Source organism: Saccopteryx bilineata, chromosome 2, assembly GCF_036850765.1.
Source record: "Saccopteryx bilineata isolate mSacBil1 chromosome 2, mSacBil1_pri_phased_curated, whole genome shotgun sequence".
In the NCBI taxonomy this organism is placed as follows: domain Eukaryota; kingdom Metazoa; phylum Chordata; class Mammalia; order Chiroptera; family Emballonuridae; genus Saccopteryx; species Saccopteryx bilineata.
In genome coordinates this window covers 297,678,237-297,692,780 of record NC_089491.1, presented here as the reverse complement: position 1 = coordinate 297,692,780, position 14,544 = coordinate 297,678,237, and the positions used below count along the sequence as shown (strand labels likewise).

The 14,544-nt window shown below is 45.7% G+C and overlaps 1 protein-coding gene across 3 annotated transcripts in view; it reads right to left on the bottom strand.

Annotated features, from left to right (window-relative positions):
* KCNH1 (potassium voltage-gated channel subfamily H member 1) overlaps positions 1 to 14,544 on the bottom strand; it is a 348,411-nt gene that overhangs the window by 286,204 nt on the left and 47,663 nt on the right. For all 3 annotated transcript variants that reach the window (XM_066255144.1, XM_066255141.1, XM_066255143.1), the window contains exons 4-5: positions 9,480 to 9,608; positions 1,233 to 1,351 (exon numbers count right to left, since the gene is read on the bottom strand). In XM_066255144.1, the coding sequence (XP_066111241.1) occupies positions 1,233 to 1,351; positions 9,480 to 9,608 (248 nt within the window). The remainder of the gene's footprint in view (positions 1 to 1,232; positions 1,352 to 9,479; positions 9,609 to 14,544) is intronic.

Here is a 14,544-nt window from a genome sequence, read left to right as displayed (position 1 = left end):
CGCTCTTGCATGAAGGCCACAGAGTGAGTCACACAGCGGCCACAACTCCCTCCCTACTGGGGCAGAATGCGTTCCAGTGACAAGGTCGTGGCCGACTCAGATCCCGCTTCCAGAACGAATTCTCTCCCCAGCTGCAGGGTGGGCTGACAGGCTCCTGTTAAGTGTCCTAAGGGACAGAAAACTGAGCTTTCCAGTGAAGCACCTGCCACTAACTGGGCGGCTGAGTCCCCATACGGGACTCCTCTAGCCAGCCATCGGCCACAGAGTGCCCCTATAAGAATGGCAAGGCCTCCGTCAGATCTGCACCGTGGTGGTCGGAGGCTTCCCTTGCCCGAGAGGGTTTCCTCCCCCTTTCCTTTCAGATTTGTGAAATCCACAGCCCAGTGACACAGGCTCGCTGAAACAGCTAATCACAAGGACGATAGGACGCTTCTTCTCCCCTACACCTGACCACCACTCCACCACGGGCCTACGGACCCAAGTTTCTTTTACCCAGTACATCATGTCCACCTTCAGCAAAAAGTTGCAAGTCATCATAACAGGCAAAAACCACAATGTGAAGACACAGAGCTAGCAACAGAACCAGGTTAAGAGTTATAAATAGTTCTTATTTTGTTATGAATGTCTATATATAACATATACATGTGTATATATGTTAAGCAAATGCTTTTATTTTCTTCCCTTTCTTATCCCCTCATCATCGAATGTAAGATATATTAATTATAGGTAAGTTTACATCTTTTAAGTATTTAATTTACAGGATACCAAGAGGAGTGAATATCATACAAACTTGTCCCAGCAAAAGGAAGAATCCCACCCTGGCTAGCAGGATTACAGATGGTTTTTATTTTCCTTTTGCTTCCTGTGTCCTCTTTTCCTTTAAAGTATGTGTTGCTCAAAAATTTTTTTTAATTTTCACAGTTTATAGGTACAAACCGGCTTGCATACATGTAGCACTTCTAGCTCCTTCCCTATTCCTTCAGAAAAGTAAATTGACACCGACAATCTCAAGCAAGTTGGATGACAGCTGTCTGCAGTCTCTTTACATATAAGCACAAAGCTGCAAGGTAGGTCACTTACCCAAAGTCACACATCACGGTGTGTAGCCCGGCCAGGACAAGAGTCTGGAGATCCTAAAGGTCCCCTCCAAACCAGCACACTCGCTTTGTACCGTTTTCTCGTCCCCGGAACCCACAGAGGAGGTGTGAGATGAGCCGACCCCAGCCCCTTACCTCGGCCAGGCGGGAGTGCTTGTGCACGTTCTCGCCTTTCTGCACGCTGGGAGCCAGCTGCTGCAGGACTCCCCTGCTGCTCGTCAGTGCTCTGGTCAGCCGGGCGAACTTCCCCCAGCCTGGAGCATGTGGAAGAGAAAAGAGACAAGTTCATCCGTGTCCTGAAGGTCCGTGGATACTTACACAAGTTACATGGACATTCACACAATGTCAGAAGCAGACACCTCATTGTCCTCCTGAGCTCCCAGTAGTCCTGGTGAAGACTCACTGCTCAGAAAGACACACATAGCACTTAACTTTCCCCCTGCACTCCTGCCTTATCCTAAGCATCACTTTGTGAAGTAGGTAGGGCAGGTTTTAACACCTGTCTACAGAAGGGAAACCGAAGCACAGAATGCCTAGACAACGAGAAAGAGTCTAGAACCCAGATCTTTCCTCTCTGGCCCAAGGTTTTTCAGCCAGATACTAGAGGCAATTGGGATGTTTCTCTGAGTTTCTGATGGGGATCAGACTGTTCCCAACCCTCACATCTGCTCTGGCAGAGATCCAGCTAGTTCTAGGTCTTAAATGGACAAGCTAGTCAAATGGTATTCTTAAAATTACATTCTCTAAAGCCAGGAGAATAAGAAATATATTTTATTCTTTCTTTATTCTAAAAAAAAAAAAAATTGGTAAGTGGGGTAAAAAAGCACTGGGCAGGCTCTGGCCAGTTGGCTCAGTGGTAGAGCGTGGGCCTGGCGTGCAGACATCCTGGGTTCGATTCCCAGCCAGGGCACACAGGAGAAGCGCCCATCTGCTTCTCCACCCCTCCCCCTCTCCTTCCTCTCTGTCTCTCTCTTCCCTTCCCGCAGCGAGGCTCCATTGGAGCAAGGATGGCCTGGGCGCTGGGGATGGCTCCTTGGCCTCTGCCCCAGGCACTGGAGTGGCTCTGGTCGCAAAAGAGCGATGCCCCCTGGTGGGAAGAGCATTGCCCCCTGGTGGGCGTGCCAGGTGGATCCCGGTCGGGCGCATGCAGGAGTCTGTCTGACTGTCTCTCCCCGTTTCCAGCTTCAGAAAAATACAAAAAAAAAAAAAAAAAAGCACTGGGCAGATTTTAGTCTGCTCTGGGATCAGTGAAGAACGGTTGGTGACAGGTCCCCTTAAAACAAGAAACTCAGGGCCTTGGCCAGATGGCTCAGTGAATAGAGCATCGTCCTGGCTCGCTGAGGTCATGGGTTCGATCCCCAGTCAGGGCACATCAAGAAGCAACCAATGAGTGCACAGCTAAGTGGAACAATGAGTTGATGTTTCTTTGTCTTTTTTTTTTTTCTCTCTCTCTCTCTTTCTGCCTTCCTCTCCCTCTCAAACCAAAGGAAACATTAAAAAAAGAAGAAGAAATAAAAGGAAAAGAAAGAGGGAGGGAGGGAGGGAGGAAGGGAAGAAGGAAGGAAGGAAAGATAGGAAATAGTTGTACATGCAAGCATCAATAAGGGTTCTGCAAAACCAAACCCACCCACCCTCCACTACCACCCCCCCACCCCCACCATGACCCATACTCAAGGAGATGGCAGGGCAGACACCCCAGACCCTGCCTGGCAGGGAGCTCGGGTACCTGATCCATCAGCTGATATGGCACAGAAGGATGACCAGAAAGGTCCTTGGACCTCCAAGCATTTCACTGGGCCCGGGCTAGCCTCTCACTCTGAATCACTTTCCAAGAATGTGGCTCTCAGAAGAGCTGGCTGAGTGGAGGACATGGGCAGGTGAATGAGTGTTGAATGAAGAAATGGACAAGCAAGGTGAACTCCTCCATTAGACCTCTACCAAGATGGGCAAGGCTCTGCTATTCTGCAGGAAGGAAATAATTTCTCTCCCAATTCCACTTCCATGTTCTCCTTCCTGAACTATAAACCTTTTCTAATAGGAGTCATTACCTATAGTCAGATGAAAAGACCTCAATCATTCATGTACCTACAGGGCTAGGCCCTGGAAATACTAAGAGAAAGAAGACACAGACTCTGGCTTTAAAGAAGGTACACTCTACTAGGGAAGGCTGACAGATAAGTAAATAACCACGATAGATAGTCAGCTAAGTTCTACGACAGAGATGAGTAGAGAATGCTATGGCCAAGACTGTTCAGAGAAAGAATATCTAATCCAGTCTGGGAAGTCAAGGAGGACCTCCAAGAGGAGGTGACAGTAGAGCAAAATATTGAAAGATGAGCAAGAGTTAAGAATTAAGAAGGAAAAGATAGGCCTTCCACACAGAAAGAAGAGTGCCAATGAAGGCAGAAAAATCATAAAATTGGGTAATATGTCGGTGAAGAGTAAGACATTCTAAATGGTAAGATAAGTGAGGCAAAACCTGCAGAGGAGAGGAGGCTGCAGAAGAGGTTGTCAGAAGCTAAATCAAGCAGAACTTAGGTGGTAAGAACCTAGATAGGAAATCAAGAAATTTAAACTGCATCCTAAAAACCCATGGCAAACCGCAGACAGTGTTTAAATATGATGGGGATAAAATGTACACTAAGTTAAATTTTTTTTCTTTTTTTTTTACAGAAACAGAGAGAGAGGCAGAGAGAAGGATAGACAGGGACAGACAGACAGGAACGAAGAGAGATGAGAAACATCAATCATCAGTTTTTCGTTGCGACACCTTAGTTGTTCATTGATTGCTTTCTTATATGTGCTCTGACCGCGGGCCTTCAGCAGACCAAGGAACCCCTTGCTGGAGCCAGCGACCTTGGGTACAAGCTGGTGAGCTTTTGCTCAAACCAGATAAGCCTGCGGTCAACCTGGCAACCTCGGGGTCTTGAACCTGAGTCCTCCGCATCCCAGTCCAACTCTCTATCCACTGTGCCACCGCCTGGTCAGGCTACACTAAGTTAATTTAAGAAGGACAGAATGGAAGTGTGGCTAGTATACGTACAAAAAAAGGTTGACAGATAAAAGACCAGTCAGGACCCCAGGCAAGACACTATGTGGGCCTGGACCAATGTTGTAGCGTGGGCCAGACAACAAGTGGGAACTTGAGAACAGCCGCAGAGATAGAATCAACAGAACTCGGTAAACAAGGGCCGCAGAAGGAGAGGAGAGGCAACCAGCCAGCCTCTGGGCTCCGGTTTAGGTGAATGGAGTGACAGCCACACAACAGAACTAAAAATGCAGGAAGAGAAGGCAAAGAGGTTTGGTAGAAGATAAAGTGTACGACTTGGTCCAATGCTGTCCCTTATAGCAGAGCAATCTGGAGAAACCTTCCTGGAAATAAAAAATCTCCTGTTGGCCAAATGGCCAACAGGAAGGGGCCAACCCAACAAGAGCCTGGTTCAGGAAAGGCAGCGGGGGTGGTTGCCTGGGGGGCAGGGCTGGGTGGAACAGGTAAAGCAGTGAGAAATACTAACTGGGGTTACAAAATCATCATGGGGATGTAGTCAATAATGCTGCGATAGGCAATCAATATAGTCAGTGATACTGCAATAACTGTGTGCGGTGCCAGGCGGGTACTGGAAACCTCTGGGGGACACAGGTAAAGTATACGACTGTCTGACCACTGTGCTATACACCTGGAACCAAGACAAAATCATATTGAGAGTAAGCTACAATTGGAAATTAAAAATAAAGACAGCTGTCACAGCCACCTTCAAGGAACTCTTTCCCGGCTACGGTCCTACACCATAGGGCCCACTCCCTCCTGTGTACCCCATTTTCCTTAGGTGGACTCCTGTGTATCCAGCACACACTGATTGGGTGTCTGTAGGCTGAGGGAAGAGGAAGTGAGAAAGGAAAGGGGTAGAAGGAAGGGGATACGTTGTACAATATAACCATCACTCAAAAGTGTTCACTGGGTCCTTTCTCCATGCTCAGCCAGGACAACCACTATCCCTTCCTTGACCCCATGATGGCTGCTGGTTTCAACTGGGGTGAGCCCTCTTTTAGGCCACATTAGCCCACACAGCCCTGTACCCTCCCCAGGATAGAAGTGGCTGTAGGATGAGCCGAAGTCCCAGCCCCCCCCCCCCCCGTAGGTCCATGTCCCTCCCCGGGAAACCATGCCAAGTCACTGTCAGTAGAAGTTGCAGGGGACTCCTGTAAGGTATCCGCAGCCCCGAGGGAAGGCGGTGAGGTGGGGCTCGTCCTAGTCTGTAGAGTCACAGGTTCTTTTAGAGAAGTTGGTGCCATTGCCCAACATTCAGGAGAGAACAGTGCACACACAGGACCAGGATGGACAGTCAGTGTGGACCCTGCCCAAATGTCCTCAAACCTTCCGCCCCTGGCTTTTCCCTATCCGTGTACAAATAACCAAAAATCTATAATGACGTCTTCAAGTAGCAGTGGTTAAATCATCACCTTTCCATCATCCAAAGGGAATCAGATAAACTGTGATCACTGGAGGGAGTGAGGGGGCTGTGGCTTGCACCCATTACTGTGTTTCTTTCCCAGGAGTGGCTCACATCATCCCTCATGAAGACACAGGGACACAGGTCGGCAGTTACAACAGCTGGCCAGGGCCCTCTCCCACTCTCGATCCCTGGTCTTCAGAAACCTCCTCGGAGTGTTCCATTCCTTTTGTTGTCTGCATTTGACTCAAGTTTAACTATGAATTTAGATGTCAATACATGCATCTTTGTAAATGGGTTTGCTCCTTTACTGTGGGATTACTTAGTGGGGCACGAGAAAAACAAGAGGGGTGACTCCTTCTTCGGTGTGCAATGCAGAAGGAAGATCCCGAGCCATACACTCTGATTCTTCCCTGCCCACTTGGCCAAGTTCCTGGCTAGAAAGGAGAATGGATTGCTTCTCGGCCTTTTGGCTAAGATCAAGTGTGAAAAGAGAATGGGACAGAGAAAAGTGCCCACTTCCAATTACTCAAAATAACAGAAAAGCAAGAAATTAACAAATGATACTCCTGGAGTGTTATATATTCTCAATTCAGCCAAGAATTCCCACTTACTCTATCATTCAACCCTCAAACACACACACACACACACACACACACACACACACACACACACACACACACACTAGAACTGATACCAAACAGCAAAACTAGCTTGACCTTCATTCCTGCTCTGTGCCATCTGTGGGTACTTTTTCTCAGACAACAAGGGAATAAAGCAAAAGATGGGCAGAAAAGAGAAGACAAGGAAGTCTGGGACCTGGGCAATTCATCAAAAGGATCACGGAACTGACACATTAAATGGAAGAGGGGGCTCAGGGAGCGTATTCCCAGGGCTCTGGGAGAAGGGTTAGTTACTTGGTGGAAGGTGTTCTATAGACCTTCCACCCAGTTACCCATGTGTTTACCCCTTTATGGAAGAATGTTAGGCACCAAATGGCTTCTTGAATCCCACTATTAGGATGCACTCACCCTAATCTCAAGCCCAAAGTTAGTCACTGCATGGTCAGAGAAAACAGTCATTTTAAAGGCAATGTGAGCACAACTGATTTTAAAGCAAAGACTAATCCGATGATGGGGAAACTTCTCACACTGCTGTGTCATAGAGCAATTACCTGGGGACTTTTCTGGGGCTTTGGATTACCCACCTTCCATTCCATCTCAAAGTGAATTTTAAACAAGTGTGAGTCAGCAAGACTCTGAAGACCCTACATGCTGACGGCAGTGCTGTCCTGAAACCCCACTAGATCCGGAGGACTCTCCCGATGTGAGAGCTCATCCACAGAGAAATGGCAAGTCAGAGAGCAAGGCAGCCACATGGCAGCGTATTTTCCATCTCGATTTGATCCTTGCAGCCAGAACTGCGGTTTATAGGCTTACAATGAACAAGGCCTGGAGAATTATCATGTTCCTCCATCATAAACAGACTAAAATAAAATTTGACCTTGTCCTCGGCAGACCACCAAATCAACATGGGCCAGGGGCACAGTGACATGACAAGGGGGGGGGGGGGGTCTAAACATAGCTGCCACGGCAATTCAAATGGACAGGCTTATAAAGTCATGTCCTGGAGGAGCTGTCAGGCACAACCCACCGGCAGCATGCTTGCATTGAGGATTAAAGTGTATGTGTGCATTTTAAATTTCTACAAATCAAACCTAATGTTACTACTATTTATTTTCTGGACAAAGAGAATTAATATCTGGTTCCCTTAGCTAATAGGTGTGTGTTTGTGTGTGTATGTGTATACACACCAAAATTCTTATCAAAAGGGACATATATCATTGAGTCAGGTTAAATGGAGCGGAGCATTTTATTTCTGGAAAATAAACCTAAGTAAGTCTCACAGCATCACTCACGTAAGTGGGTCTCATTCATCACACAAAACGTGACTTATCTCCTTTCAGGTTTCACGAGAATCCAATGCAGACAGTAGGTGCCTGTCAGCAGTATTCTCGGAGGAGTGTGCCTTTCCCACCAAACACCTGCACGTCGCCTACAAATGTTCCAATGGTGATAGAAAGCAAACATTCTGGCTCAACCAAACCACACATTTTAAAGTGTTAAGAGGAAAAACCTGCAAGTGTCAAAATACCTGATTACCTTTAAAAAACTATTTCTGAGATTATTCGGTTGAAAAAGCAAATGGCCTTTCCAGGTGGTGGCAAGATGACAATCATGAGTGAGTCTATCACCAAGTAACAGCTATGGCTTTGAGAAATCTTCAAGTTGGAAACGAGAAACCAGGGACTCGCAGGAGAAAGGGAAACTGTGGGAGGCTGAGACACTGGTGGGGAGACTTTACATCCACTGTAGTCTTAAAACCAAAATGCAGGCTGAAACGGATTTACTACACTAGCAGAGAGAAAAACAAAAAGATAGAATGCACTGGTCTACATAGCATCGTGCTCAGAGTTCTATAAATGTGAGAGTCCAAATGTGCTAGGATTTTAAATGTCCTCAGAGTACACAGCCCCTGAGAAAGCCTCCACATAATTAATGCTTTTCAGTTCCTCCTATAATGCCTACTTAACAATCACCGTTTTGTCACATTGAAACCAACGTGCCCCAGTGCGACTTCCCTGGATTGCACTCTCATCTCTCTGCTATGTCTTAGGAAACCCCAGGTGCAGAACTCTCCAGGGAGCTGGAAATTCAACCAGCGAGCCAGGAAGTGCCACAGCATGGGAGCACCCCCAGCTTCTTTGGAATAAGGAGTGGACACTTCACAACAGGGACTGAAGAGTGTGCTATGACACCCTCTGAGCCCAAACCTCTGGTAATAGCCATCCTTTGTGTATCCTGAAGAGCTGGACCTCTTCATGAGTATAGGCCCTGGCTGGTTAGCTCAATGATACAGCATTGGCCTGGCATGTGGAAGTCCCAGGTTTGATTCCTGGCCAGAGAACACAGGAGAAGCGCCCATCTGCTTCTCCACCCATCCCCCTCTCCTTTCTCTCTATCTCTCTTCCCCTTCCACAGACAAGGCTCCATTGGAGCAAAGTTGGCCGGGCGCTGAGGATGGCTCCGTGACCTCTGCCTCAGGCACTAGAATGGCTCTGGGATCAACAGCCCAGATGGACAGAGCATCGCCCCCTGGTGGTCATGCAGGGTAGATCCCTGTCAGGCACATGTAGGAGTCTGTCTCTCTGCTTCCCCGCTTCTCACTTCAGAAAAGTACAAACAAAACAAAACAAAACAAAAAGAGTATAGTCATTCCAGAAATTCTGAGCCATCTCCTTTACTAATCACCAATGTTATTCAAACAGGATGTGCATGTGATACAGGAGTGATGTGAGTGCTAAAATCTGTGGTCACGGCTGATTAAATGACACAAGTAGAATTGTTACTCATGCACCTTAATATCAAGTTTTAAATAAATTAACTGTCTGCAGACTTACCCAACCACATAGGCAGACATGGGCTAAATAAACTCTACTTTCACAGTCTTGAAATGCTAGAACTCAGTCATAGCTAAGGAAGCGTCTGTATAAAAAGATGAATGTGGCCATGCACTGCCTCATTTGAATGGCTGACATCTGTCATGTGAAAACCCACAAAGATTCTGATGATATCAGAGGTGTCAAATTATTTTTTTCTGCCTAAATTTTACTAGAAAGGGTTAATCTGAAAAGGTATAAAATGGATTCAAATTATTTCCTAAACAAAGTTTATTTTTCCTCCCCTCCCCCTCCCTCAATACATTCCAGAACAATACATTGCCTTCCCCAACACATATTGGAGTTTAAATCATGACCTTTGTGCAGAGATTGCCTTGGCAACCTCAAATTCTCTGCAATGCGAGTTACAATACAGGCAAAGATTTTTAAAAAGGAGGTATAAATATATTTGTACAAATCAGAATTACAAACCTTTACATGAATCATCCTCAATCGGCTGTTTGAAAGCTGTTATGTCACTGAAAGTGCAGAGAAATAAAACCACTTTATCCTGTTCGTTTCTAATTGGAGCAATTTTCACAAAGAACCACACAGGTGTCCCTGAAAGAAATACCAAAAGGTTGGTCAGTAATTTGCATTCTCATTTGAGGGGCGATGGAAGCAAAGACTAGGGAATGAATAGCTACAAATATTAATTCAGCTTTGAAAAAGCTTCATTCCTTCAGGAGCTGGGTTACTATACCATTAATTTCTCTTGTTATTGGAATAAAAACTTTCATAGTAACTACTCAGTGGGACTTTTTTTCCATTGAAAATAATTTTGTAAATGCAGATCTCTTAACCCTTGTGAAATTATTAGGAAATGGGTTGAAAATCCCTCCTGGTCTACAGTAGTAAGTAAGGTACAGAGACCTAAAGACTTACTTTAGACCAGCGGTTCTCAACCTATGGGTCGCGACCCCGGCGGGGGTCGAATGACCAAAACACAGGGGTCGCCTAAAGCCATCAGAAAATACATATTTATTATACAATACATTTTTAAATGTTTTTCCGATGGCTTTAGGCGACCCCTGTGTTTTGGTCGTTCAACCCCCGCCGGGTCGCGACCCATAGGTTGAGAACCGTTGCTTTAGACCATGTAGTGAACAAGTAAAGAGAGGGGCCAGATGCCTGGTTGGTGGTATAGTGCAGTGGATAGAGCATCAATCAACCTGGGATGATGAGGTCCCAGGTTCGAACTCAGAGGTTGCCAGCTTGAGCATGGGGTCACCAGCTTGAGCATGAGATCATCAACATGTCCCCATGGTCACTGGCTTGAGCCCAAAGGTCACTGGCTTGAAGCCTAAGGTTGCTAGTTTAAAGCCCAAGTTCGCTGGCTTGAGCCCAAATTCACTGGCTTGAGCAAGGGGTCACTAGCTTGGCTTGAGCCCCACCTCCATCAAGGCATGTATGAGGATCAATTAATGAACAACCAAGGTGCCACAGTTACAAATTGATGCTTCTCATCTCTTTCCCTTCCTCTCTCTCTTTCTCTGAAAAACAATAAAAGACTAGGGGCCAGATGGGCACTGCCAACATAGCCAGCAGATCATGCAAATTCAAATTTCCCAAAGGGCCCCAGTGTCAAAATCTAGTTTGGGAATCCATCGATTTGGCTCACGTGCTCAATCAACCGTGGACCAGAAACTATACTTCGAAGTCTCTCTCCCTAAAATAAAACCCCAGAAGGTCCCATACAATAGTAAATGAGAACACATTAAGAAGGGAAAGAATCACCGCAATGATTCTGCCAGCAGAGGCTCCCCCAGAAAGGGAGGTTTCCAGGTGGGTTTGGGTTGTGACTGCATTAGTGCCTTAGGAAGCTGGATGGATGTGTTTCAGCTTCCGATCCTGTTCCTGAGCAGGATAAACGAGCCCGTCCTAAGCACTGCCCTAATCTGAAGAAAGAGATGTTAGGCAGGGCTCATCTGACTGACTTCTCTGATATCCACTCAAATATCTACACAAAGTCAGTCTCCAGCTTCCCAAATATAAGGAGGGAAACAAACGAGTGTTTTCTATCTAGAGAGGACATCCACAAGACTGACCGATCAAGTCTGTGACACAAAATTAGATGAGAGACAACGGAGTGATAAGTTCTTCTGTATCTAGTTCTTTTATCCCTGTTCCTGAAACAGCCTCTGGCATATAGGAACTTAATAGCTATTTGTTGAATTTTGCATGACTGAGATACTATTTTATATGCTATTTTATAACCATTTTCAATTTAAAATACAATGAATATTTCTCTATTTGTTAAGTATTAGAGAAGCTACCTACATTCCAGGCAGGCACTGGGCTTAGTATTTTATTTTAGGAAACAGCAAGCAAATAACTCCCTGAGTCTTGGGGATAGAAATAGATCCCCAAGAGGTCACCTGGGTCTCTCTGGTTGCAATCACATCAACCTCTGTACTACACAGCACAGATAGACAGACATCTTTGATTAACACTAGGATTAGCCATTCTAACTTAATAACTAGTTTACATATCCAGCTATGCTGCTTATACTTATGTAAGTATGACTAACCCATATAAAACAGGCAGCAAATATATTAAATGAGAAATGTTCGCCTTGACTCTTAATTATCTATGTGTTCATCCACAGTTAATTTTAATTCCCTGTCCATTTTCTCTTTTCATAATTCTCAGTTGCCAGTTTCTGAGTGCTCTTAGAAGGCAAATAGATTATAATGTCACTAATAAAAATGTGTTTTGAAAGGAAAATCTAGCTCTGGCTGGTGGCTCAGTGGCTAGAGTGCTGGCCCAGTGTATGGATATCCCAGGTTCAATTCCCAGTCAGGGCACTCAGGAGAAGTGACCATCTGCTTCTCCCCTTCCCTCTCCCCTTTCTCTCACTCTTCCCCTCTGCAGCCAGTGGCTCAATTGGTTTAAGCGTTGCCCCAGGTGCTGATAGCTCCTTCAGAGCACATCACCCTCAGGTGCTAAAACAGCTTGGTACTCAAGCATTAGCCCCAGATGGGGTTGCCAGGTGGATCCCGGTTGGGACACATGCGGGAGTCTGCCTCACTATCTCCCCTCCTCTCACCTAAAAAAAAGAAAAAAAGAAAAAAAGAAAAAAAATCCCCCATACACAAACCATAAATGGCATTCTAAAATCAAGAAAATGTGCCCTCTAGCCTGACCAGGCAGTGGCGCAGTGGATAGAGCATCAAACTGGGATGTGGAGGACCCAGGTTTGAGACCCCAAGGTTGCCAGCTTGAGTGCAGGCTCATCTGGTTTGAGCAAGGTTCACCAGCTTGAGCCCAAGGTCACTGGCTTGAGCAAGAGATCACTCGGTCTGCTGTAGCCCCCCAGTCAAGGCACATATGAAAAAGTAATCAATGAACAACTAAGGAGCCACAGAAAAGAATTGATGTGCCCTGGCCGGTTGGCTCAGTGGTAGAGCATCGGCCTGGCATGCAGGAGTCCCAGGTTCAATTCCAGCCAGGGCACACAGAAGAAGCGCCCATCTGCTTCTCCACCCCCCCACCTCTCCTTCCTCTCTGTCTCTCTCTTCCCCTCCTGCAGACAAAGCTCCATTGGAGCAAAATTGGACCGGGCTCTGAGGATGGCTCCATGGCCTCTGCCTCAGGCGCTAGAATAGCTCTGGTTGCAACTAAGCAATGCCCCAGATGAGCAGAGTATCGCGCCCTGGTGGGCATGCCGGGTGGATCCCGGTTGGGCACATGCGGGAGTCTCTCTGACTGCCTCCTGTTTCCAACTTCAGAAAAATACAAAAAAAAAAAAAAAAAAGAATTAATGTTTCTCATTTCCCTTCCTGTCTGTCTGTCCCTATCTGTCCCTCTCTCTGACTCTATCTCTGTCACCAAAAAAAAAAAAAAAAAAAAGTGGCCTCTAAATTATCCACTGTTTTTAAAAAGTTTGTGTTACTGCTTCTCCCTGTCCCCTCTTCAGAAACTATGGGATTTGAAACCATTTTCAACTAAGCAACACAAAACTCAGAAGAAAGCAGCCCACACACCCACAGCTCTCAGATATATCCTAGCTGGTATTACAAAAATCAAACAAATCAAAAAACTATTTTCATTTTGTTCCAAAGAAAGCCTTAAGTGATTTTCTTTTAAGGTGGTAAACCAGAAAGCACTTCTAATTTATCAAACTAATAATAAATCATATGAGAGGCCCGCCATTCATGATATCTAACACCTGAAGTCCTATTTGGCTGGAATCCCCGCCTCTCCCCCATCACAGCTGCCACCTATGGGCCTTCCACTTTGCTGGATCAGCTGGGTCCCATGCCTGTGACCATTCAAGCTGGGGCAAAACGGTACAACCTTTATATTCCACATATGACTACTGGGATTGATAACATTAACCCACATCTTCCAGATCATGAGCACCATTATGTTAGTCAGGTTGGGAGGCCGTCTTCATTTTACCACAGTTCAAAATCATCATGAACTCTCCCCGTTTCAACAGTTCAGACTGTTTAAAGCTGAGTGCTTCTCTCCACTAAACTGTGCCCATTGCTTGCTTCCAGGAATGTTTCCCTATTAAACTCATGCTACTCTGATCACCCCTTTTCGGTATCTAAATATGTATCTTACCAAAAATTCATATAGTTGGTATGTATTGCCTTAAAGTTCACCTCCAGCTGATCATTTGGACTTGTTGAAAGAAGGAATCTCTTTTTCCCTGATCTGGTGTTTCCTTAGAGAGGGACATTTTTCCATGCAACACTCTGGGCCTCTTTTCTGTATTGGAAATTTGGGGACAAGAATTGGAAATGTACAGCTGCACCACTTCCACTTCTCCCTGTTTCCTTTCTTAGAGATGAGCCTGCATTCTGCTCTGCTCTTCAGTTCTATAAATGTTAGGGGAGAGGTCAAAGGGCAGGGAGGATGGCCATTAAGAGAACTGAGGTTCTCCTGTGCTACTTGGGATGGGTAGGTAAGTGTCTCTGATTCAGGATTCACTTTTTAAAACTGCTCATCTAAAGGGGATGAGGGGATGGGATCAGAGAAGGGAAAGAGATTGGTGAAATTATATATATAACACAGTGTTATAGAGAGCAGAAAAGCAAATCCTAGAGGGAGGGAGGAGGGCATTAGGGGGAGGGGGGCAAGGAGGATGTTGAGGGAATATGGGGGTAAGGGGATGTATTCAGTGGGACACTTGATTCTACGTAAACACAATAAATTAAAATCAATAAAAAAAAACTGCTGATCTAAAAAAAATAGTTATTTTACCTACAAAAAATGGGCTTATTTGGGAATAGCAAAGAATTACAATTCCAGACATGCAAACTATGACAAAAGGAGAAAATGTTCCTTTATAGGGGAAAGGAGGGAGGAGTCGAGAAGGGCATTTACAAACACGGTCCACTGGAGAAAACGGGGAGTTCCAAGTGTAACGCTTCTCACTGGTGGAGTTATTCACAGGGCTGAGCTGTTGCCAGGCAAGGAGAAAGTCTTCCTCCTGCTGGGGTAGTAAGGTAAAAGCATATACCTGTTGGAGATGCAAGGCATGGGT